Source organism: Labeo rohita, unplaced genomic scaffold, assembly GCF_022985175.1.
Source record: "Labeo rohita strain BAU-BD-2019 unplaced genomic scaffold, IGBB_LRoh.1.0 scaffold_30, whole genome shotgun sequence".
Classification (NCBI taxonomy): domain Eukaryota; kingdom Metazoa; phylum Chordata; class Actinopteri; order Cypriniformes; family Cyprinidae; genus Labeo; species Labeo rohita.
The window spans coordinates 4,970,773-4,995,988 of NW_026129217.1; the positions used below are offsets into that span (position 1 = coordinate 4,970,773).

The 25,216-nt window shown below is 35.6% G+C and overlaps 2 protein-coding genes across 2 annotated transcripts in view; both read left to right on the forward strand.

The window, feature by feature from the left end:
• LOC127160189 (uncharacterized) overlaps nt 1–25,216 on the forward strand; it is a 311,509-nt gene that overhangs the window by 187,154 nt on the left and 99,139 nt on the right. The window lies entirely within an intron of this gene.
• On the forward strand, nt 8,062–16,257 carry LOC127160185 (gastrula zinc finger protein XlCGF57.1). Its single transcript, XM_051102839.1, has 3 exons — nt 8,062–8,163; nt 12,513–12,635; nt 14,689–16,257. Exons 2-3 carry the CDS (start codon nt 12,551–12,553, stop codon nt 15,945–15,947), a joined length of 1,344 nt encoding a protein of 447 aa, XP_050958796.1. The 5' UTR covers nt 8,062–8,163; nt 12,513–12,550; the 3' UTR covers nt 15,948–16,257.

Below are 25,216 nucleotides of genomic sequence, written 5' to 3' on the forward strand. Positions count from 1 at the left end.
GAGGGAGATGTACCACACTGTGATTGAGTCTTAGAGGAGTAATATAAACAAATGTTCAGAAAAATCAGATAAGATGCCAAGACAACGGCCGGACACCTCTAGTAGGACAGGAAGGGAGACCTTCTGCACCCACGACCACCTAAAAGAAGACTTCTCATTGGACTATGGGTTGACCCTCACCAATCCTAAGGTTTAGGAATGACTGCCATAAAAACTCTTTCAGAACTCTGGATGCAACAGCAGCGGCCAAAACAAAGAAAGGCCACAAAGATCATCCAAATCCATTCATACCTATGTTTGGAGACCTTACATTGACGTAAACGTGACTCTTTTTGCTCCTCATGATGTGGATAACAATTTGAAAGAGGTTTGGTAAAGAAATATTGCATGGGTAAAATGTTAAAGACACTGTTTAACAATCACATTCCTGGAATACATTCATTTTTTTGGTTTTATCATTAGTTGTTGTATATCTATTGTTAATAAATTTCATTAATTTTACTACAATTGTGTCTTCCTTGTTTCGATGATCCAAGGGTCTACTAGCTAGCTAAACCACCAAACATTCAAATAAATCAGCTGACCAACTCCCTTCAGAGTGCAAATCTCAAAGTATTGATCCTATTGCCCAATTAACAGTCCTCGACTGATGCACTGAACCAAGCGAGGTGGGAACTGGGCATCTGATATACTCACAACCGCACCTTGAGTGACGTGTGACCGAAAAATCACAGCGCCATTGGTGACGTGAGTCCCCTTTACTACATTGTGTTCTGAAGATGAATGGAAGTCTTACAGGTTTGGAACGACCTAAGGGCGAGTAATTATAAATGACAAAAAGAGTAACTGCTACTAGTATCTACTATTTGCACATTTAGGAAAAACTGCATGCATTTTAAACCTTAAAGGAGAAGTCTACTTCCAAAACAAGGATTCACATATAATGTACTCACCCCCTTGTCATCCAAGATGTTCATGTCTTTCTTTCTTCAGTAAAGAAATTGAGGAAAACATTTTAGCATTTTTCTTCTCATAATGGACTGAAGAAAGAAAGACATGAACATCATGGATGACAAGGGGGTGAGTACATTATATGTGAATCTTTGTTTTGGAAGTGGACTTCTCCTTTAAGTAAAAATATTATCTTACATACTGTAATGTACTTAAGGAATAAAGAGTAAAAAAAAGGAAAGATATATATTCTGCAGAAAAACCTTTGTGTTGATTCTGTCCTGTGAGGGGGAAAAACTCAATGCTTCACATTTGTATGTAAATTTTTTGTTTGTAAGTGAACTTTTTATGCATTTGTTACATTTACTTACTTAGCAGATGGTTTTATCCAAAGCGACTGAAAACAATGGAAGCAATAATATGCAAGTAGCCTAACACAATACATAATAAGGTTTTTTGTTAATTATATAATAATAATAAAAAAAGAATATAAAAAGAATAGAGAAACCTTGCGTTTAGAGACCTTATTTATCTCAGTCACAAAAAAGATTCAGTTTTCTTCAAAATTAAAAAAAAAACATTAAATGCAGCTCAGAATATGATGCAAACCTGCAACAATTAAATGTTAAATAGCACAAATATCCTTTGTGTGTTTAGTCCTGTTTTATTAACCAATGTCTTTACTCCTGACCTTCTATGATCCAATTCAACCATACAATAAGCAAACATTACTAAAACTAATTGAACTAACGTTTGTTCTTTTTTCATTGCTGAAGAGTGTTGAACTTTCTTCTTCTGTGTTCTGTACAGATGTGACTTTACATTTTTGCTTTAGCTTGAGGCTTTTGGTGTGAAAGGGCTTTTATGTTTGTTAAAAATAGAACTTTTTATATTAAAAACAAGCAAGCAAGCCCTACCCAGATTTAAAAAGTAATGCAAAAGTAACTTAACGCATTACTTTCCATAAAAAGTAACTAATGTAATTAGTTACTTTTTTAGGGAGTAACACAATATTGTAATACATTACTTTTTAAAGTAACTTTCCCCAACAACTGCTAAACACCATGGCCAAGTGGTGTGTTTCCCAAAAAAGTTCCGTCGTTACAAACATATTTCAGTGATTGGGTGTTTTCCAAAACCATAGTTTAAATGGACAGTTGCAAAACTTGTGTGGTTGGTATGACAGCTAGGTAAAGGTAAAGCTCAAATTCCAGCCTTTAAATAAGGAAAGGGGTCAAGTCAAAATTATATGTATTTTATCTGCTCCATAAATAACTCTAGATGCCTTATCGCAATGGTTTCAATGTGTAGAATCCACTGTTTTGCATCAAACAGTCAAAATTTACAGCAGGGCATGCAGATTCGGTCCTTTTTTTGGCCAAACAAAAACTGCACACAAGCTGAATGTAAATATAAGTCTCTGTAAAATCTCCCATGATAGCCGGTGGCGCTTGTGGAAAACCTATATCAAAGCTACCTATATTAACAGCACGACTTTATTAGGTATTACACGGTGCAAAGATGAAAACAAAATTCCATCAGATCTTTTCTGAAGACAGAACCTTCAAAGGTGTATTCATATAATTAATTCATTCATATATTTATTTGTATAATTCCCTTAGCACTCTTTTAAACCTTTCAGCTTTTCTACTGTGTTTTCACACAAAACAAAACTATACTGGTGCTCTGCGCATGTGAGGCTGTTACTTAAAACTCTGCTTTATGCTGGACAGCATAATATTAATTTATCCTCAGTTGTTCAATTCGCATTAATTGAATCCAGTTACAATGATAACTAAAATAAGAACCAGTAACACTAACCATGGGGAATTTTATCATGATTAATCGTCAAACCGGTTTTGATGATAATTCATATAGAAATAAAGATTTTTTATGCGTCTCACGACAACGTTGCGTATGAAATAATGTCTGTGTCCATGTGTGTAAATCATCTGTACTTGTATATACATTGTTTTGATTGATTGTGGCTGGAATTTTTATTTTTAGAAAATATTCACATCTTACTTTCAATCACATGTATGTAAAGTAATGTAAACGTACTGTAATGTCTGCAGATCATTAATAGGAGGTATATACTTTAAAATCATTGTTTGGTTATTACATGATCTTCAAATAATATGTGCCCCTTGGACCACAAAACCAGTCTTAAGTCGCTGAGGTTTATTTGTAGCAATAGCCAAAAATACATTGTATGGGTCAAAATTATAGATTTTTCTTTTATAGCAAAAATCAAATTTGCTACTGTAAATATATGAAAATGTAGTTTTTGATTAGTAATATACATTGTTAAGAACTTTATTTGGACAACTTTAAAGGCAGTTTTCTCAATATTTAGATTTTTTTGCACCCTCAGATTCCAGGTTTTCAAATAGTTGTATCTTGGCCAAATACTGTCCTATCCTAACAAACCATACATCTATAGAAAGCTTATTTATATGATGTATATTTTGAAAAATTGACCCTTTTTTGTGATCTAGGGTCACATTGATTGGTACATTTTGTGTATATTGGCCCAGCTCATTCTCATGTAGCTGTAAAAATAGTTGCATGCTGAAGTTGAAATATATATAATTGTTACTAGATAGTCACAGGTAAGTTTCTCTTTACTATACATGTTAGATTTCTCTACAGATGTGAATCACTCAACCAGAGGTAATCCTGTCAGATCGTCCATCTTTTGAGTGAGCGTGTACGGGTCGTCCAGTCTGGTCCAGTTTTCTCCAGTCATTGTTTAAAAAAAACCAAGCGAACAAACTTCATAGCTAGCGTTAGTAAAGCGGTCAGGAAAAATCTTTCTGCCTTCACCTAAGCTCCACCCATAGTAATTGATGGAGCCTCACAGTATTTGTTTTGTCTTTTGTTTTGGTTCAAGAGTAATAAAATTGTTATCTCGCCATCCCTGACTTCTTCGTCTTCTCTTGACATTGAATTGATTACACTGATGGCAAAATTTAGGATGAGGAAGTCATCACGCCACTATGCCAGTCTTCGCTACTCGTAACATGAGGCGGTAATGGATCTCTGAAGGAAATGGGAAGACAGCTCCACCTGCTGGTCTAAGTGCAGGAGGAAGATCGGTGGGAGGTTAACCCAGATGCAGCTCCTACTATCTCCACGTCCCACTGGTAAAGATGAGTCCACAGGATAACCCGGAGGCATTCATGGACCTCATCAAGAAGACAGCGAAAGCATATGGGCGCAATTTATTCCCTTCAGTGTCAGTTTCCACCACACGCTCATGACAGTACTGTACAGTGCAGTCCATGACCCTCGACCAGGTTTTATGTCAGAACACCAGCTTCTGCATCAGCAGCATTGCACGCATGTGTTGTGGTGCGTAGCTTTATAACATGCGGTTGAACCTTTCTGAGCCTTAAAGGTTTTAGTTGCACTGCTGTCTATGCAGGGTCAGAAAGCTCTCAGATTTCATCAAAAATAATTAATCTGTGTTCCAAAGATGAACTAAGGTCTTACAGGTTTGGAACGACAAGAGGGTGAGTAATTAATGACAAAATGGGTGAACCATCCATTTAAATATCCAGAATATAACATAAGACTACTTACAAAACATGTCTTGTAAAAATCAGTGGGGTTGTCGCGGTTCATGGGTTCACAGACTCATTCTCGCTCTTTCTGTGTGTGCATGTTGGGAGTGTGGGCGTGATTGTTAGTGTGATTTGCGCCAGCTGTAGCTTGTTTGCTCAGCTATTTAACACCTGCGTTTTCCGTCCCGTGTTGTCAGATCGTTTGGTTCTGTTCATGTGTGTAGGCGTGTGTTCCAGTTTTTCCTCTCTCGGATTACCTTGCCTGGATTCTGTTTCTGGTTCTCCTCGATCGCTTGGATTGTTTATCGGATGTTTGTCTGCCCATTCGCCTCCCTGTGCTACCTGGAGAGACTGACCATTCACATGCTTCTCGCTATTGTCTGGACACTACACAATAAACTGTTTATATTGCACTTGCGAACTGAATACTGTCTTGTTATTATGATGGGGTCTTCTCCAAGGAGGAGTGGAAGGCCATGCAGAACGGCTGTTCGTCTCCCAATATCAGTTCTTCTCCGCGTAATGCAAACATAGAATTCAGCGAAGCTTTAGGAAAATGTTTTTTCATGTCTTCCACCATATTTTTCTTTTTGGGACTCCATGCTGGTTTCATCTTCACCATCAGGGAAATTAATCTCAAACCTCTTGGGTCTTTTGATGTTTTTCTGAGCCTGTTGTCCTCTTTTTTTCCCACCACCTTTTTTTTTTTTTTTGGTAAGTACCTTTTTTTGGTAAGAAACACTCAAAAGGGGGCAGACAGCATGCTAAGCACTACATTGCTGGTTGGAGTCAACATTATATTGGTCCAAATGATTTAGAAATGGTTGCCATATACTATAAAATTTATCTAGATTACCCATAACTTCATACCGGACTCTTTCCATGGGCAATATTCCAGTTAGATAGGTCAACCAGGTCTTAAACTGAGGGATAGTGTCCATTTTCCACAGCCTTAGAATGAATATATCTGTCCTCACCAAAGTCATGGCAAAGAAAGCGGTACTGACCATTTTGTGCTCTTACTAAACAGATAAGTGCTGTCTTTAAAAATGCATTCTCTGCGCAGCACGAGTTGCCGAATCATCCAGCAAAACAAGATCACCCATGACACTATAGCAACATTTCAAAATAAAGGCTTATCTTACTTAGTATTTTTGGCTTGTTTCTAGTCAAAATATCTGTAAATTCTTAAATCATGATGCCTGAATGGAGGGAGGGGGGTCATTTTATTTATTTGGTGCAGATCTTAAAAAAGGCCTTTAAAGTCTAGAATTTAAGCCTAAATATCTTGCAGATACCCTGGAGCTATTTTAGTTGAAGCCCTCTGGTTTAGAGGTTATCGGAAAGAAATGCCACAAAACAGGCTGGCGCGTCTGTTGACCCCAGAGGGTTAACCTTGTGTAATAGGTTCTTATATTTCATTGGCTGATGGTGGCCATGTTTTTTAACATACCAATGTCCATAGAGACAGTTTGCACAAAGACGTGGCATGCTGAGTTTCAAGTAAGTTGGACGTTTCAACGGTTGCGTAGTTAGAGCAATTTTCATGTTTTTTTATTTTATAGCATCACCTAGTGGCCAGTCACTATGGGGTTGTTTTAAAAAGGAAAAGGAAAAGGAAAGGAAGTGATGTGTGGCCAAGTATGGTGACCCATACCTGGAATTTGTGCTCATCCAAGTACACACCACACACACACACACACACAAACACGCACGCACCCGGAGCAGTGGCCAGCCATATTGCCATATTGGCACCCGGGTAGCAGTTGGGGGATCACCTCAGTCATGGTACTGAGGGTGGAGAGAGTTCTGGTTATTCACTCCCCCCACCTTCAATCCCTGCCAGACCTAAGAGTCAAACCCGCAATCTTTTGATTACAAGCCCGACTCCCTAACCATTAGGCCACAGCTGCCCCCATGGCAGTTTTACCTGTTTTACTGTGACCTCAGATTGAGGTTGTACACATGTGCCAAGTTTGGTGAAAATATCACACTCTGACTTATAGCCATTTTAAGAAAAATTGACTCCACTCATTTTAAATGTTTTAGTGGCCTGTCAGAACTGTGAATGAAATTTCCAATTTTTTTTTTCTAATAATAGTTATTCTGACTCAAGAGAATGTTTCTGTACTGCTTGTGGAAAAAGCTAGCAGTAGTTTGCATAAATAGTTTAAAAAAAAATAATAATAATTTTTTTCTTAGATGGATATGAAATCCGAGATACAAATTTTGTTTGTATTGACCAAAGGATTCCGATGATATAAGTCACTTTCATGATTCACCAGTTTCATAACTTCATAAGCCACCAATTTACTTTCGAATTGGAAAAAAAAAAAAATTATTTCACAAAAATGAATATCTCTTACCATGTTTATTAGTTTTCATGTGAACAAATAAAATCATATATGTGAGACAGTATGAAGGTGAGTTAATTATTAGAAAATCTTTCTTTTTGTTTGTAATGTGGCTTTAAACTGTTTCGGTAATATTACAATTAAACTATATAAACTGTATAATAACTACATACTACATTTTCACAGCCTAACGTTAACAGAACTAAGTTATACATTCACTGTTTTAATTAATACATTAATAACCCTACAGGGTTGATGTACAAATCTACAGGTATTGATCATGCTAATATTGACAGAAGTTAACTGCAATTACAAACAGATGTAGCTCATGTTTTTATGCCATTGCACAATTAATTTTGCACAATTAATAACATTGCAACATGTCCTCTATTGGTTGTTGCATATTTGTGACCCTGGACCACAAAACCAATCTTAAGTCGCTGGGGTTCATTGGTAGCAATAGCCAAAAATACACTGTATGGGTCAAAATTATTGATTTTTCTTTTATGGCAAAAATCATTAGGAAATTAAGTAAATACCATTTTCCATTAAGATATTTTGTAAAATTCCTACTGTAAATGTATGAAAACTTCATTTTTGATTAGTAATATACATTGTTAAGAACATTATTTGAAGAACTTTAAAGGTGATTTTCTCAATATTTTGATTTTTTTGCACCCTCAGATTCCTGATTTTACAAACTAACAAACTATACATCAGTGAACAAGCTTGTTTATTCAGCTTTCATATGATGTATAAATCTCAATTTCGAAAAAAATGACCCTTACCACTGGTTTTGTGATCCAGGGTCACATTTGTTTGTATTTGTGATTTTAAATCATCTCTGCAGTCCTAATAAAGGTTCATTTTATTGACAAACGTAGTATATTGTATAACAGTAAAATAATAAGTCCCGCAAACTGTGAAATAAAATGCAGCAAACAAAAATAATAAATTGTCTTGTTTTGGGGGAAAAAATATGATTCTAATTTTGTCTAATAGCACACAAATAGGCAGCATGTATTCAACCAAGAATTCAACTATGAATAACTCTGGCATGTTATTTTTTATCTACGTGTTTGTGTTTCATATATTTGAAATGTTGGCGTGTGAACGGGACTTCTATTTTCTTCACACTCCAGTGCAGTCGGTGGCGGTAACACACCATAAGTTGGCTTGTGAACAACCAAAAAAACGATACAAGAAGAAGAAGACTTTTATTTTGGTGCGGCGCAGTCGCATCATTCGTCTACGCTGCTCTACGGCATCTGCTGTGATTCGGCTGAAGAAAGGTTTGTGGTTTTAAACATTTATAGTGTTTACATGCAAACGGTCGAGTCTGTCTTATAGTTTTTACAAGCGACGTAAAGCTGATTCCTTACTATAGACTGTAACGTTGTAGCGCTTTAACGTTTATGCAGGTTATTCTGTGTAATTAAAGCGCATCCGAAACGTGAATAGCAGAATCGTGAATTAGTTTATCATAAACAGGAATTGCGAGTCAATTGAATCATTTGCTTCCCAACGCGATTCTGTTTCGAATCGCTCGATTGAGCGTTTAGTGTTTTTATCTAATTATGGCCTGGTTTCAGACCGGGCTTAGGTCAGAAAAAACATTGGTGGTGTGCATCTTAAGACAAAACAAAGGCACCGACATATTTTAAGATCAGTCAGTGCGAGTTTCTTTAGGTTGAAACAGCTCACACTTGCATTTTAATCTATGCATTGCCTTTGCAACTGTAGGTATGTCATAAAGCAGGGCTGCCCAACCCTGTTCCTGCACACTTTATGGTTGTTCAAGTCATGTCGGATAGATGGTATTTACGAGCTGAACGCACATTACGAGTGGGAAACTCCACATTTTCCTTAAGACCCGAGTTTTCGAGTTGGGGGCGTGTCAGTGAAATTTGTTGAAATAAATAAAAATTGTTATTTTTTGTAATGCACAATAAAACTATATGTTACATATACAAAATATTGTATAATTATCTATGATGCAATTTAAATCACCTCCAATAAATTGAATAAAAACAGAAAAAAAGCAAAAACACAATGATGCACACTCCTTATTTGTCATTTTGTAGATGCAGAGTTAAAAAAAAAAAAAAAAAAATCTGTAGAAAAGGTAACTCGCCATCTTGTTCCGGACTTGAATGCCGCATTAGTCCCAGCCCTGCTCCGACACAGCTGTCTGTAATTATCAAGTGCTACCTACGAGATGAATTAGCTGTTTCAGGTGTGTTTGGACAGGGTTGGAGCTGGCAGATCTCCAGGAACAGGGTTGGGCAGCCCTGCCATAAGGCCATTAATTATATCTCCGAGTCCCTTACCAGCCGAGCTCAGTGTTGCCAGATCGGGTTGACGGTTTCCAGCCCAAAGGGCTCACCAAAACCTGCCCACTACAACAAAAACTGGCCCAAAATTTTAACTGTCAGCATAATGTGATAGAGTTGTATTGCCATGTCAATCAAGGTTGATAAGGACCATTTTAGCTCCTTAGAAAGTGATGATGAAAAAGTAAAGATAAATCAATTTCACAGGAATATGGATCCAAACAGGGCAAATGCATTAAAGGGAGTCAGAAAATATGCTTTAGAATGTCCAGAAATTTTTCAAAATGGCAATCAAGAAAACTTTAACACTTGGAAAAAACACATGCGTCATTTTCACTGTCCACAGTAAGAATACGCATTTTTTTTTTGTGTGTGTGTGTGTGTGCAAAAAGTGTACAATAAAGTGATCAGAAAGCAATGTCATTTAGCTGGCATTTACTGTTTTGATTTTCATTAAATCATTCAGGTGTTCTCTTATTTTAGTTACAATTATATTTAGAAGTCTTCTATTCATCGTCATGTGTAAACAACGTTGTGAGATTTGAGTCACTCTTAGACTTGTGTAATTTATATTTAGGCCACTTTGTCATTGTAATCACTTAAATAAAATGAATTAATGAATATATAACGTTAGCTGCACATTCAAAATCTTGCCCTTAATAGCACCAAAACCCTTCCCCATCACATCTCACCAACATAAAAGATGGTAAATTGATTGACAGGTCTCTGTTAAACTGATCCAATAAGAGTTGCATTAAGGAAAAATGAGTTGATGCACTACACATTATTTTACGGTGATAATTTGACCTCTAACATATTAAACATCACTAAAGATAAAAGCGGAGTAAAAAGCAGCAGATTTGGTGGCTTTTCATTTATTTTTTTTGGATTAAGCAATCAGATTCCAAAAATCAGTACTTATAATAAGAGTAAGTTATATTTTAAAATACTCATAATTAGACAGTTACAGTTACTTTTTTTATGGATTACATCAGGGGTGTTCAAACCTTTTTTTTTTTTTAAAGGGAGCCAGATTTGATGATTATTATAATAGAACTTTTCTGAACAGTAAGATTTTTAATGAAGAGGTGTCTTCTGCTCACCAAGCCTGCATTTATTTGATCCAAAGTACAGCAAAAACAGTAAAATGTATGTAATGTAAGTATTTTTACTACTTTAAAAGATTTCTATTTGAACATATCTTATTTTCCTGATTTCAATGCTGAATTTTTAGCATCTTTACTCCAGTCACATCATGCTTCAGAAATCATTACAATATTCCGGTTTTCTGCTCAAAAAACATGTATTATTATTATTATTATTATTAATTATTATTATTATTATTATGTTGAAAACAGCTGAGTATACTTTTTTTCAGGTTTCTTTATACTTTTTAGAAGTATTTATCTGAAATAGAAATCTTTTGTAACATTATAAATGTCTTTATCATCACTTTTGGTCAATTTAAAGCTAATCTAAATAAAAGCATTAATTTCTATAATTTCTTTCCCAAAACAAACAAATAAACAAATTATTCTGACTCCAAGCTTTTGAATGCTACAGTGTATAATGTTACAAAAGCTTTTCATTTCAAATAAATGCTGATATTTAGATCTTTCTATTCATCAAAGAATTCAGATTTACTTAACTGTTTTAAATATTATTATTATTATTATTATTATTATTAATATTAATATTAATATTAATAATATACCTGTTTCTTGAGCAGCAAATCAGCATATTAGAATAATTTCTAAAGGATTATGTGACACAAGACTGGAATAATGATGCTGAAAATTCAGCACTGATCACAGGAATAAATTACGCTCTAAAATATGTTCAAGTAGAAAGCAGTTAATTTAAATAGTAAAAATATTTCACAATATTACTGCTTTTGCTGTATTTTGTATCAAATAAATGCAGGCTTGGTGAGCAGAAGAGACATAAAAAAACCAGTTTAAAATTTTTGACTGGTAGTGTTCACATTAGTAATATAATACTATTCGGCATGAATATCCTACATTTCTGCCACAATACCACAGTTACTGTTACTACAGTAAATCCATTGTAAATGTAAGTGATTTGTGGATTCTAACTGCATTGTTGTCGCTGTTTCTTTCTTCTTTAAATTAGCTTAAATTACTGCAACATGCGTGGTTTGTATCGGAGAGCTCTGCTCCAAACTCAAACGCTTCTCACAAAATCTCACAGCGCTGTTTAGTGGTCACGTGATCGAGATCAGTCAAAGAGTAAATGCATTTATTCTGAGCTCACGCCGTGCTGTCTTTAGGCAGAGTTAATTTTAAAAATTAAGTTAAGTTTAAAAATTATGTTTAGTGGACCGCATATAATACAGTAGACAAGCAGCCGTTTGAAATTCATCTACGGGCCGCATTTGGCCCGCGGGTCGGACTTTGGACACCTCTGGATTACATGATTACATATTATGCACACAACGGCAATAAATTATTCATAAATCATTGATTCTTCTTAATTTCTCTTTCATCTTTTAAATTTTCCTTACTAATATAGTTTACCGCGTACATTCAGAAAGTTCAGTTTTGTGGACGTTCACACATCACTAGTCATTAATCAGGCGGCGACACAGCATGTGACCACTGGATTTAGAAAAAATCATTTCAGGTTTAAGAAGGGTTTCAACACTGCACCAACTACTGATAAACACAGTCATTTTTGTTTGAATTATCACTCTAGTTTTTTTTAACCATGTATTATGACGGCTTTTGTCTTTTAACCTTATTTCTTATTTACATGTAATGCAGGCATTCCAAAACTTTTTGTCATCTTAAACCTTATTCACCAAATATTAACTTTAAGTGCCCCTGAGATTTCAAAATAAATATTTCAATAATTAAGTATCACATTTGCATGTTCATGATTTCTTTGATGTTAATGGTCACATTGATTAAGATAGGACTTGGTCTTGTATGAGCTGACCGGAGGGGTTGCAAATATGGCCGCTGAGTGAATTTATTTTCTTTCTCTTTGCATTTTTTACATCATTATGGTTCAAGATAATCCTATTTAAATCAATTTGATAAACAAGTTAAGTGAAAAGTAATCTAAAAGTAATCTGATTACATTAACATAATGCATTTTAGGTACACATTTTAGGTACTGACTACAATTTTTGTCATGTAATCTGGAATCAGTAACGGATTGCAATTTGTAAGTAATCTACACAGCGCTACTTACCAGTGAGCTGACTACTGAATTAGGGAGCTGACTGAGACTTAGATCTGAGATTTAGTTTGGATTGATTTTTCTTTGTTATTGTCCAAACACAGAGAAAAACTCTTGCTGAGATCCTGCTGAGATTATAACGATGGCGTTTATTAAGGAGGAGAGTGAAGACCTGACGATTGAAGAAACATTCAGAGTCCAACATGTAGACGCTGAGCAACAAACAGGTTGGTTTTCATTCTCATTTGATTCTTATTAAAATGCTAGGCTCTAAAGGAAGGCATTTATTTATATATATATACAATATTATAATTATTATGATTACTATTATTTCAGTCCTCAAAGACGATATTTTACAAAAAATAAATAAATAAATGAACAGAGATACCGAAAAAGGTGTAGGCCGAAGCCTTGCTTATTATGCCTACACTTTATACATTATTAACTGATGAACAACATTGTTTACTAAATTAGATAACACAAGATAAACAAAATTACATAAAACATTTCGTAAAAAATGTACATGCGTAATTCCAAAAATACTTGATAGTATGAAAGTGTACTTAACTGTTAAATATTAATAATAGCAATAAACATGTTTATTATTGATAATAATCAAGTTATTGATGATAATAAAGTTGAAATGCTACTAGAGTAAAGCCAAAATATTACGAGCATAATGTCAAAACTATGAGAATAGTCTAAATATTACGAGAATAATATCGAAATGCTACGAGAATGAAGGCAAAATTATGAGAATAGCTGAAATACTATGAGAATAAAGCTGAAATTATGAGAATAATGTTGAAAGCACAAAAATATTCTAAATATTACAAGAATAATGTCAAAACTACGAGAATGAAGGCAAAATTATGAGAATAGTCAAAATATTACGAGAATAAAGGCGAAATTACGAGAATAGTCTAAAAATTACAAGAATAATGTTGAAATATTACGAGAATAATGTGGAAATATTACGAGAATGAGGAAATATTGCGAGAATAATGTCGAAACTACGAGAATAAAGACAAAATACAAGAATAAAGCCGAAATACTATGAGAATAAATGCAAAATACTACGAGAATGAAGGCAAAATTATGAGAATAGTCAAAATATTATGAATGTCAAAACACTACGAGAATGAAGCCGAAATGCTACGAGAATAATGTCAAAACTACGTGAATATGCTAATTATTACAAGAATGATGTCAAAACTATGCGAATTTGAAATATTATGAAAATAAAGTCAAAATACTACAATAAAGCTGAAATGCTACGAGAATGAAGGCAAAATTATGAGAATAAAACCGAAATACTGAGAATACAAAATTACGAGTCGAAAATTAGTCGGAAGTACTATGAAGTCGGAAGTACTATGAGAATAAAGCCGAAATGCTACGAGAATAAAGTTGAAATACTATAAGAATAAAGGCGAAATTATGAGAATAGTCAAAATACTACGAGAATAATGTCGAAAAATATTACATCAAAATGTATCAAAATATTAATATTTTATATTGTATAGGCCAGGAGTCACCAAACTTCAACAAACGTCACGTAACATCAACAAAAACATGAACAAACACTGAACGATTGTCTTTCTATTAACTAACATTAACACAGATTAATAAATATATTGTTTCATGTTTGTTTGTATACCGCACGGAAGGTTTATGCACATAGCTCAAGTCATCTTTTACATTTTTAGTGTGTCTCTGTAGCAGAATTACAGCACCACATACTGGTCTGGCAATTATACTACATTGTTTTGTGTCGGTTTTGTGGTTTTGTGTGGACGCAGATATTTCTTGAGACGAGGAAAAAAAAAAAAAGATTGGATGGAGTGAGTTCTGGCTTTGTGTGGACATAGCCTTATTGTATAGCAGCAGTATGCTTTCGTGCTTACAGCAGCATACATATTTTAGCTATTTTGTTGATCTCTCATCCAGCTTTGTTGAGGGGTTATTTTATGCTATTTGTGCAGCAGCAGTATGTCTTAAATACTCACAGCACCGCATCACCATATGCTTCGTCAGTAGGAAGTTCCTGTACTTGCTTGCAGCAGCAATAATTTACAACTACAGCAATAACCAACAGCAGCAGCAGCGTAGCAGATCTATACCACCAAGACCAAATGCGTTAACATTGTCATATCCATTACCATGCTAAACTTTTCAGAGACTTGTCATGACAGAAATGTTGGTAAATGTTTTGATGTCTGTTTCTTTGTGTTGTTTAACTATGCTAACTTTTATTTGCCTTGTTGTTTTTTCCTATAGACCTCATGCCGCTGAAAGAGGAGTGCATAGTACCGAATGAAACAGAAGAGAAAGAACAAAACGAGCCTCATCATGATTTTATAGCCAGAGAAGAATCTTTCAGTCGGCCACAGACTGAAAAAACTCTATCACAGAAAACGGATCATAAAACAGGAACAAAAAGTTGTTTCACAACTTTTCACTGTGAAAAGGGTTTCAGTGAACATGGAAACCTTAAAGTCCACATGAGAGTTTGCACTGGAGGGAAACCTTTCACCTGCCAACAGTGTGGAAAAAGTTTAAATAGAAAAGGAGACCTTAACAGACACATGAGAATACATGCTGGAGAGAAGCCTTTCACCTGCCCTGAGTGTGGAAAGAGTTTTACGCAAAAAGTAAATCTTAAAATCCACATGAGAGTTCATACTGGAGAGAAGCCTTACCCCTGCAAACAGTGTGGAGTCAGTTTTAATCATGAAGGAAACCTTAACAGGCACATGAGAGTTCACACTGTAGGGAAGCCTTTCACCTGCTCTGAGTGTGGAAAAATATTCAATAGAGAAATAAACTTTAATAATCACATGAGAGTTCACACTGGGGAGAGCCGTTTCACCTGTCAACTGTGTGGAAAGGGTTTTATTCAAAAAGTAAACCTTAACAGGCACATGAGAATTCACACTGAAGATGCGCCTTACACCTGTCAACAGTGTGGAAAGACTTTTACTCAAAAAGTAAACCTTAAAATCCACATGAGAGTTCACACTAGAGAGAGTCATTTTATCTGCCAGTTGTGTGGAATAAGCTTCATTAAAAAAGGACTCCTTAATAAACACATGAGAACTCACACTGGAGAGAAGCCTTATGTGTGTCATCATTGTGAAAAAAGTTTCAGCCAAAAAGGAGACCTTAACTGCCACTTGAGAATTCACACTGGAGAGAAACCTTACACCTGCCCTGAGTGTGGAAACAGTTTCAAACAATCTGGATGCCTTAAAGTGCACATGAGAACTCACACTGGAGAGAAGCCTTTCACCTGCAAACAGTGCGGAGTCAGTTTCACTCACAAAGGAAACCTTTACAGGCACATGAAAATTCACACTGAAGGGAAGTCTTTCACCTGCCAACAGTGTGGAAACAGTTTCAATAGAAAAGGAGACCTTCAAGCCCACATTAGTGTTCACACAGGAGGGATTCCCTTCACCTGCCAACAGTGTGGAAAAAGTTTTACTCTAAAAGGAAACCTTAACAAGCACATGAGAAAGTTACACTGTGTATCTTAAAAACAATCTTGATCAACACCTGAGGATTCATTTGAGAGAACTGTTTTATATCATCAGCGTAATAACGTTATGATGTGAAGGAAGCTCAGAAGTGAAGACCAGTAGGCTCCGGTGTATATTCAGCAGGATTTTATATTGAGAAGGTGCTGTGTGGCATCGTTAGAGTTGGGGTGCACGATCTCGGACTCAAGTCTAAGCTTGAGTCCAATTATTAATGGGTTAGACATGGACTCAGACATTTTGGGCTCATGATGTGGACTCAACTATACTCTGTAAAATTCCTGTGTAACATTAAAGGGATAGTTGACTCAAAAATGAAAATTCTGTCATTAATTACCCTCATGTCGTTCCAAACCCATAAGACCTTTGTTCATCTTCAGAACACGAATTAAGATTGTTTCTGGCCCTGGGAACATTTCAGTTGTGTTGCTGTCAAAACTAAGTAAGGACATCTGTAAAACAGTCCATGTGACATCAGTGGTTCAAGCGTAATTTTACGAAGCTATGAGACTACTTTTAGTGCGCCAAGAAAACAAAAATAACAACTTTACAATTCTTCTCTGACGAATCACATTATCCGACATTATGGAGAGTACTATGATGCATGCAACTCTGAACGTGCTGTCTTTAATACAGAGTTCTGGCACTACATGGCGCAGTGATAGGTCTAACTCAATCTGTCATAATGACATCATTATCACATGGCACAGCTGATTGGTCTCTCCTGTATCAGTAGCCAATGAGCTCGCTGCTCAACATTCAAATATGACAAGTGTTTGCTATAGCAAACACTTTATGTATGCATGTTATATGTGCAGCAGCAGTATTTCTTACATGCTCACAGGAGCATGTTGTGGATGTATTGACATTGTCATGTACATTATACCATGCCAATCCCTTTGACAGTTGTCATAACTGAACTTCATTTTTGGGCCTGGGAACATTTCAGCTGCATTGTGGTCAGAAAGCTCATGGATTTCGTCATATTTGTCACCACACCAGCAGGCAGCAGAAGCACCTTCTGAGGCTTGTAGATATAAGATGCATCACATTCAGGGCACATTTGAAGGCCAGTGGCGCAACAAAGGCTGTCCCAATTCGAAAGCGACATCAAATGTGCTCTCCTATTCGCAGGCAAATGAAGGATACAGCTGATGGAGTGCACTGATAGAATTCAGAGTGCACCGGTGATGACGGGATTTTTATTTCCTGTCTTAATAATTTTATTGAGTTACTTTAGTAAAGTACTTTCATTAACCACATTATTAGTGCATTAAGGAAAAACTACATGCCTTTAAATCCTTAAGTCAAAGTATTATCTTTCATACTGTAATGTACTTAAGCTATAAAGAGTAAAAGTAAAGATATGCATTCTGCAGAAAAAAACATTTTATATATGATGTTCTTGCATTAACATTACTGCTGCACTGCTGTGTATGTTGCATTTTACTTCTGAATATTCAAGGTTGTTACTTTTAAAGGGTTACTCCTCCCCAAAATGAAAATTTTGGTGCTAATCACTTACCCCTGTGTCGTTCCAAACCCATAAAAGCTTCATTCATCTTCAGAACACAATTTAAGATATTTTGGATGAAAACCAGGGGATTGTCCAGATTTTGACTGTCACATTGACTGCCAGGTAAATACCTCTGTCAAGACCCAAGAAACTATGAAAGACATCATCAAAATGGTCCATCTGCCATCAGTGGTTCAATATGAATTTCATGAAGCGATGAGAATACTTTTGGTATGCAAAGAAAATAAAAATAACGACTTTATTCAACAGTTCGCCTCATCTGAATCAGCGTTGACCTGGCAGTCAAAATCCCCTGGTTTTCATCCAAAATATCTTAAATTGTGTTCCAAAGACGAATGAAGCTTTTACGTTTTTTGGAACGAGAAGGGGTAAGTGGTTAATGGCACAGTTTTCATTTTAGGGTGGAGTAACCTTTTAAAATACCTTATATACTGTAGTGCTTCCCACAGACTTGTAGTCTGTTTGCAAAGGCACCCCTTCCTGGTTGTTTGTTGAGATTGGGGACTAATGCTGTGCTAAAGTAAGTACACAAATCCAATAGAAAAATGTAAAATTCTGATGAAATTTATTTCCATATTAAATATCTCCCCCACACTCTAGCTCCACCATTTAAGGCACATTTTGCACCCTTTATTTGACCAAGCAATTTTACATGGGCTTCCATGGGAAAAAATATGCTAATGCCTCTAGGTCCATTTATGGAGATCCTCAGACAGGCAAAGAGGTGTTTCCCTTTAAAGGAGTTGTTTACCTCCAGAACAAACATTTACAGATAACGTGCTCACCCCAAGATGTTCATGTTTTTCTTTCTTCAGTCGTAAAGTCTGTTATGTTGTTATGTTTCTTGAGGAAAACATTTCAGGATTTCTCTCCATATAGTGGACTTCTATGATGACCACGAGTTTGAACTTCCAAAATGTAGTTTAAATGCAGCTTCAGAGGGCTCTAAATGATCCCTGCCAAGGAAGAAGGGACTTACCTAGTGAAACAGTTGGTGATTTTCCCCCAAAAAATTGACAGTTTATATACTGCTTAACCTCAAATGCTCGTCCTGTTTAGCTCTGTGTATTCTGGTTAATGACAGTTGGGGTATGTCGAAAAACTCCTATCTCATTTTTTTTTTCTCCAGCTTCAAAATTGTCCTGCATTGCTGCAGAAGTTCAAGAAGTTCAACGCCCTTTACAAAAAAGGTAAAACAACGATGTAGGTCAATTTTGAAGTTGGAGAAGAAAATGAGAGGAGTTTTTATACATAACCTTAACTGTCTTGAGTCAGAATACAGAGAGTTCAACGACAGCAAAGCAAGACAAGCGTTTGAGAATAAAAAGTATTTAAATTGTATTTTTTTAAAATGTAAATAACTGATCGTTTCACTAGATAAGACCCTTCTTTCTCGGCTGGGATCATTTACAACCGCATTTGGGATTGTTTGAAGCCGCATTTAAACTGCATTTTGGAAGTTCAAAAACGTGACACCATATCAGTCCATTATATGGAGAAAAATGCAGAAATGTTTACGACTTAAAGAAAGACATGAACATCTTGGATGACAAGGGGGTGAGTACATTATATGTGAATCTTTGTTTTGGAAGTGGACTTCTCCTTTAATGGCTTCTACTTTTCTTAACCTTTAAATGCGTGACTGTTCCCCAGTCATTATTACATATTCGGGTCTTTAGCGGCCCGGACCTTTATATCTAGTACGGATGGATCTCTAACTGCTGCAATAGCAAAAAACTTTCTTGAAATTTTAAGAACAATTACAGAGGAAAAAATGTTTGTTTTGTTATTTTGTTACTTTTTGAAACTTAGAAGGGTTCAATTTGAGCAAATGATTTTACTATCGCCATATCGTCAGAGCGCATTTCTGTAGTTCATTCAGCATCTGGCTCATATTTGCCATCTCAGTCATATTCGCAAAACTATCGTTTTCAATGACTTCAAAATCATTGTTTTGATCGCTGGCAGCTTATTCACCATATCCACCATCAAATGACAGTGACATTTATATTTTATTGCATACAGTTATTGCTCTGCAGTAAAGCCATTCAGACCCATTAAAAATTTGCTGATGATATTCTTTTGTTTTATGTCTGCAATAATTACGAGTGAAACGTCACTTCATTATTGTCTATCAAACAGTGCCACCATGAGGACTAAATGAGAATTGCATGCATTTAGTCATCAGATATTTACATATTTACAGACAAAAAACATACTTACACTATCACACACTTCAGGTCTCTAGCGACCCTATACACTTTTTACAAAAAATTAATCAGAAAACAGACATTCTTTGACATTTTATTGTATTTTTTCTCTTGTTTTATTGTTTATAATGAATAGATTGAGGAATACTAAGAAAGCTGTTGTCAAACTTTAAAAAAATAAAGGAGGGAGAGTGTAGTAAATGATGTCCTAGGTCACTAAAGACCCAAGGTATGCATTTAAGGGTTAATGGTATATAGTGCCAGTTTATCAGGAAGTGACGATTTTGTTCTCCTTGACTTGTTGAATGGAAACAGTGCTTATTCACAAACGTTTTATGCAATATTCCAATTTGCACATAAGTTAAATCCGCAACTTTGAATGGAAACTCATTTTTTGTCAAATACTAGAATACAGAATGGTTCTGAAATGCAATGGGGAACTCATAACCAGTGGACATGACGGTGGGCAGATCTTTTTTCAGCTGCTCTCTCACAATTTGTAAGTATTCACTACAGATGAACTTGAACCTGCAAGTGTCGCTATCAACAAAACTGAAGTCAACAAGACAACTTTTATCATTTCCCCTCAACACCAGCACGTTTTGTTGTAGCAGCATTGTTTTTCAGATGCTTTCAAATATCCTTGTATGGTGTATCGATCACATCACATCACTTGCTATTGTTACACCGTTTGCCCTGGTGTACATGATAGACCTGAATACCTGAGAATACTTATAGAATACCTGATTTTACAATAGTACCTTACAATAGTGCTTGAACTAGCTCTGGGGTGTGTTTTCCAGCACCTCTTTGACATTCTTATTCTTATACATTTTCTATCCTCTTCTTTTAAGCCTTCAATCAGAGCAGGGGTAGGCAACGATGGTCCTGGAGTTTAGCTCCAACCCTGAAAACAAAAAATTACCCTCCTGTAGCCCCAGTAATCCCAGTAATATGAACTTTACATAAATAAATCACAACTATCTCGTGCTATGGGCACAGCCATTGATAAAGGCTGCAGCGGACGCTTTTTTTACACGGAAGTGTGATAAAGGCCCATTTTTAGTCATAAATCAACAGGCAAAAACCTGTAAGCAACTATTTTCCTATACACTTTTTGTAATTTTAGTTATTATGAATGTGATCGAGTTGTGTATCCTAATGCAGGGAAAGAGTCATTCCCTCATGTGTGACTTACATGTACAGATGCAAATAAGGAGGAGTCCATGCACACTTCAAACATCCATCATGTGTTACTCATACAATTCTGAATTATATATATATATATATATATATATATATATATATATATATAATTAATCTTATATAATATAATTTAATTATTTTGACAATTGACTGGTGTTTGTGTTTGAAACAACACACAACATACATGCATAACATTTAGGTACATTTGAGTTGAGTTAAACTTACATTAATACTGATTATGTATATGTAGTAAAAAGCATATAATATAATAATTAAAAACAATAACAATAACATAATAATTCCTGAACAGTATTGTAATTTATAAACTTCCATCTCATTGAAGTCACAGTATGCAGAGATGAGACACTTTAGGAAAAAAAAATTTTATGCACCTGCCATTTTTTGAGATTTTGGGTTTTTTGCCGTTTCCTTTTTGCAAAGTATTTTTCAGAATAGTGTAAAGAAAACATCAAAAATATACTTCAAAGTATTTCTTTTATAGCACTTTATCTATGTGTATCTGAAGATTTAAATTAGAATTGATATCTTTAAAGGCTGTTTTCTCAAAATTACATTTTTTCTCCTGCTCTGACTCAAATATCTATACTACAGCATCATGTTCATACCCTAGCCTTTACAGTTTTATTCCTCTCTATATGTATATTTTACACAGAGTTTTACCTAATTTCAGACATTTAATTTATTTCTTAATTCTGAATTTTTTTTTTTTCTGATTGTTGATAGTATTTTCTGATTTACAGAGTAATACAAAGAGAAACCCAAAAACTCCCGCTGTAGTATTTTACACCTGACCGATGTTCGGATATTTGTTCTAGAAAGCTATGCAAATTAGTGCATATTTAATTAGATAATGCCTCATTTTCATATTTAAACCTATTTCAGAAACTCTGTAATACAAAAAAAGTTTGCAGTTTTTAATGTAATCAATTAATTGGGTAAATACGGTGATAACTGTTAGTTATTATTTTGCCCTGTTCACCTATTGTCTCCCCTTAAAATTTTCTTCTCACAGATCCATGGAAAAGTGTCACCACATGGGTAATCGGCCCACTTTGCTGAATGAATTAGAGCGCAATTCTCTCTTTGTCGTCCATTAGGCTCTTTACACGACCAGTACCTGCATCAGCAGATCAGCATTAGATTGTCTTGCATGATACTGACTGTGAGGATCATTTATCAGATATTAATCAGCTCAATTCTGTTTTTTTCTCACCAAAAGGTTGGTGTGCTGCCATCGACCCATTTCCACTTGTTCTCTTCATCACTGTCAGTCAGACCAAACCAGATACAAGTACCAGAAAGTATGTTCTTCTGAACAAAATGCTGATGAGATGAAAACACATTTTACAACAGACAACAATAACAACTGAGCTGACAACCTATCACCTATGCCAGGATGTGTTTCGCTCACTTGTGCCTCTCTGTTGTTTATGGTGGTCAGATCTGCTCCTGGACTGGCTGTGAGGCCATGCATCTTTTAACACAAGCAGTTCATTAATTAGCTCTTTGTTCTTGTCTTCATTAAACTATACAACTTACAGATAGTACTTAAATAATACATACTGTATTCTGTTAAACAAACTTGTCTCAATGTGTCTCTTTCTTCAAACAGCTCTTTATTCTTAGACAACAATCCATCTCTCTCTCTTATGAGGTTGGTCTTTTCAGTTAGTAGCTGGTGTGTCCCTTCTGTGAGGTTGGTAATATTAGTTAGTAGCTGGTTTTTCTCTTCTGTGAGGTTGGTAATCTTGGTTAGCAGCTGGTGTAACTCTTGTGTGTGGTTTGTGCTCTTTGTATTGATGTGGACACACAGAGCTATGACTGCGGTCAGCAGAAGAACGCACAGCAGCACCGAACACACTGTAGCTGCTTTGTAGTGCTTCCTCACAGAAATCACCTCCTGAAAACCACAGGCATCAGCAGAAATGTTACTACGCATACACAAATGTTTGTACTGTAATGAAATAAGTCTCAGTACCTGTGTGCCATTTAAGGAACGTTAAAGGGATAGTTCACCCAAAAATGACAGTTCTGACATTAATTACTACCCTCATGATGTTCCAAACCCGCAAGACCTTCGTTCATCTTTGGAACACAAATTAAGAAATTTTGATGAAATCACATCTTTTTGATGCAATCCATAGACAGCAAGGGTACTACCACATTCAAGGCTCAGAAATTAAGTAAGGATATTGTTAAATAGTCCATGTGACATTAGTGGTTCACCTGTAATTTTAAGAAGATATGAGAATACTTTTTGTGCACAAAGAAAACAAAAAATATGACTTTATTAGACAAAAAGTATTAATTTAGCTTCATAAAATTACAGTTCAACCACTGATGTCACATGGACTATTTTAACAATATCCTTACTATTTTTTTGGGCCTTGAAAGTGGTAGGACCCTTGTTGTCTATGGAGGGACAGAAAGCTCTCAGATTTCATCAAAAATATCTTAATTTGCATTCTGAAGATGAATCTAGGTCTTCTGGGTATGGAAAGACATGAGGGTCAATAATTAATCTGAGAATTTTTTTTTTGTAATAATCGAATTAATCAAATAGTGAACTGTATATCTAGATCTTCATGTAACTTTACAGCTTCATAGAGTTACAGTCTTTATAAGAAACACATTGGTCCTCAAATATCTATCATATTCTGATACCAATATTTGGCAGTGCCATGTCAAGCTGATTCATTTTTTTTTGTATAGTTCTTTTCATAATACACATTGTTTCAAAACAGCTTTACAAAATTCATACTGTTGTGCCAATAACAACTTAGCAAGTTGTTGGGCAATATGACACTATAAAACAATAGTACAACAAATTTTTGATCTAGATTTATTGGACAGTGTTGTGTAGGTCATATATCAGTTGTCGTCCAAAGCAAGAGATATCAATATTGGTCATTTTTGTTTAAAGCAAGAGTAAGTGATTCACAAAAAGTATTAATGGAAATAATATTGCATTTCACAGGTGAGAAGTCTGAAAAAATGTGAGGCTCAAGTTCAGGGATTTAGGTAAAGGTTGGTTTTGTTGATCTCCAAAAACATTCATGAAGATACAATATGTTGTCTTATGTGAAAATTAGCCAGTTATCAAATAATTTGATGTGAGTTTAACATCCAAATTCAGCAATGTTGAGAAAAAGAGTACGGCTGTAACGGAGAGACGGGAGACGAGCGGATCCAAGCGCAAACTTTTATTGATTGGACGAGACAAAGACATAGTCAGGCAGGCAGGGTCGAACAACGGCAAGCAGGTGTATGGACAGCAAACAAAGAGTAATCCTTAAACGAGCGAGGGTCAATCAGCGGCGTACGTAATCCAGACAAGGGCTAGGCAGGAGAATAGTCAGACAGGCGAGAGATCAAAAACGAGATAACAAAAACAAAACTAGACAACAGGAACACAGGGGGAAACGCTTTGTATGACCACTAACAAATCAATACTCGGCGGTGAGTGACTGGAAGACCGGGGCTTTTATACAATCCGTGATTGGTGCAAATGGTGAGAGCAGTGGCTGATGGGAAATGGAGTCTGGGGTGTAGTGCAACAGTCAATGTGTGTAAGGAAGGTGAGAGTGACATCTGGTGGTGAGCGGTCCGCAGCTCACCGACCAGATCCGTAACATAGGCTTTCATTTCAGGCAGAATTATTATATGTGATTCTGTTATTTAGTGTGGTAGAAAATTACTTGTATTACAGCAAAGATTTTAGTTTAAAACTGCAGCCCACTTCTAAGCAATTTTAACAGAATTGCAAGAAAGTCAACGCAACAATTGAATACACAAGTGAGCAACCAAGGTGAGATGATGGCAAGGAGCAATAAAATCAAATTGATGGTGGGAATTTTTCATGGGGAATGAAATGTTTTTGTTCTTAAAAGAGTCAGTGCCTTATAGGCAGTACTCCGACATACAGTGCAGTTGCGTCTCTGTGTCCCGAGAATGAATCCTGCCTCATTCTGTCTAAGAAAAATGGAAAAAGTGAAACTTTTTTTGGTAAGTCCAAGTTTCACTTGGTTCCTTTTTTGAATGTGCGTTAAAGATATGATGTAATGACCCACACATGGTCAAAAAAGGGTCAAAATGCACTTTAGACTTACAGAAATGTGTAACAATACACTGGTCGTAAAGTAGTTCTTTTTTTTACGCTTCAAATAACATTCTCAATAGTTCCCAGGCCCTTTGCCTTACTCAAGAAAAAGGAAGTTCACTGACAGAAAGAAGTGGGTGTTTGACTCACTATTCAGTTAAAAATAGAACTGGATTTAGCAGAGTAAGAGACTATT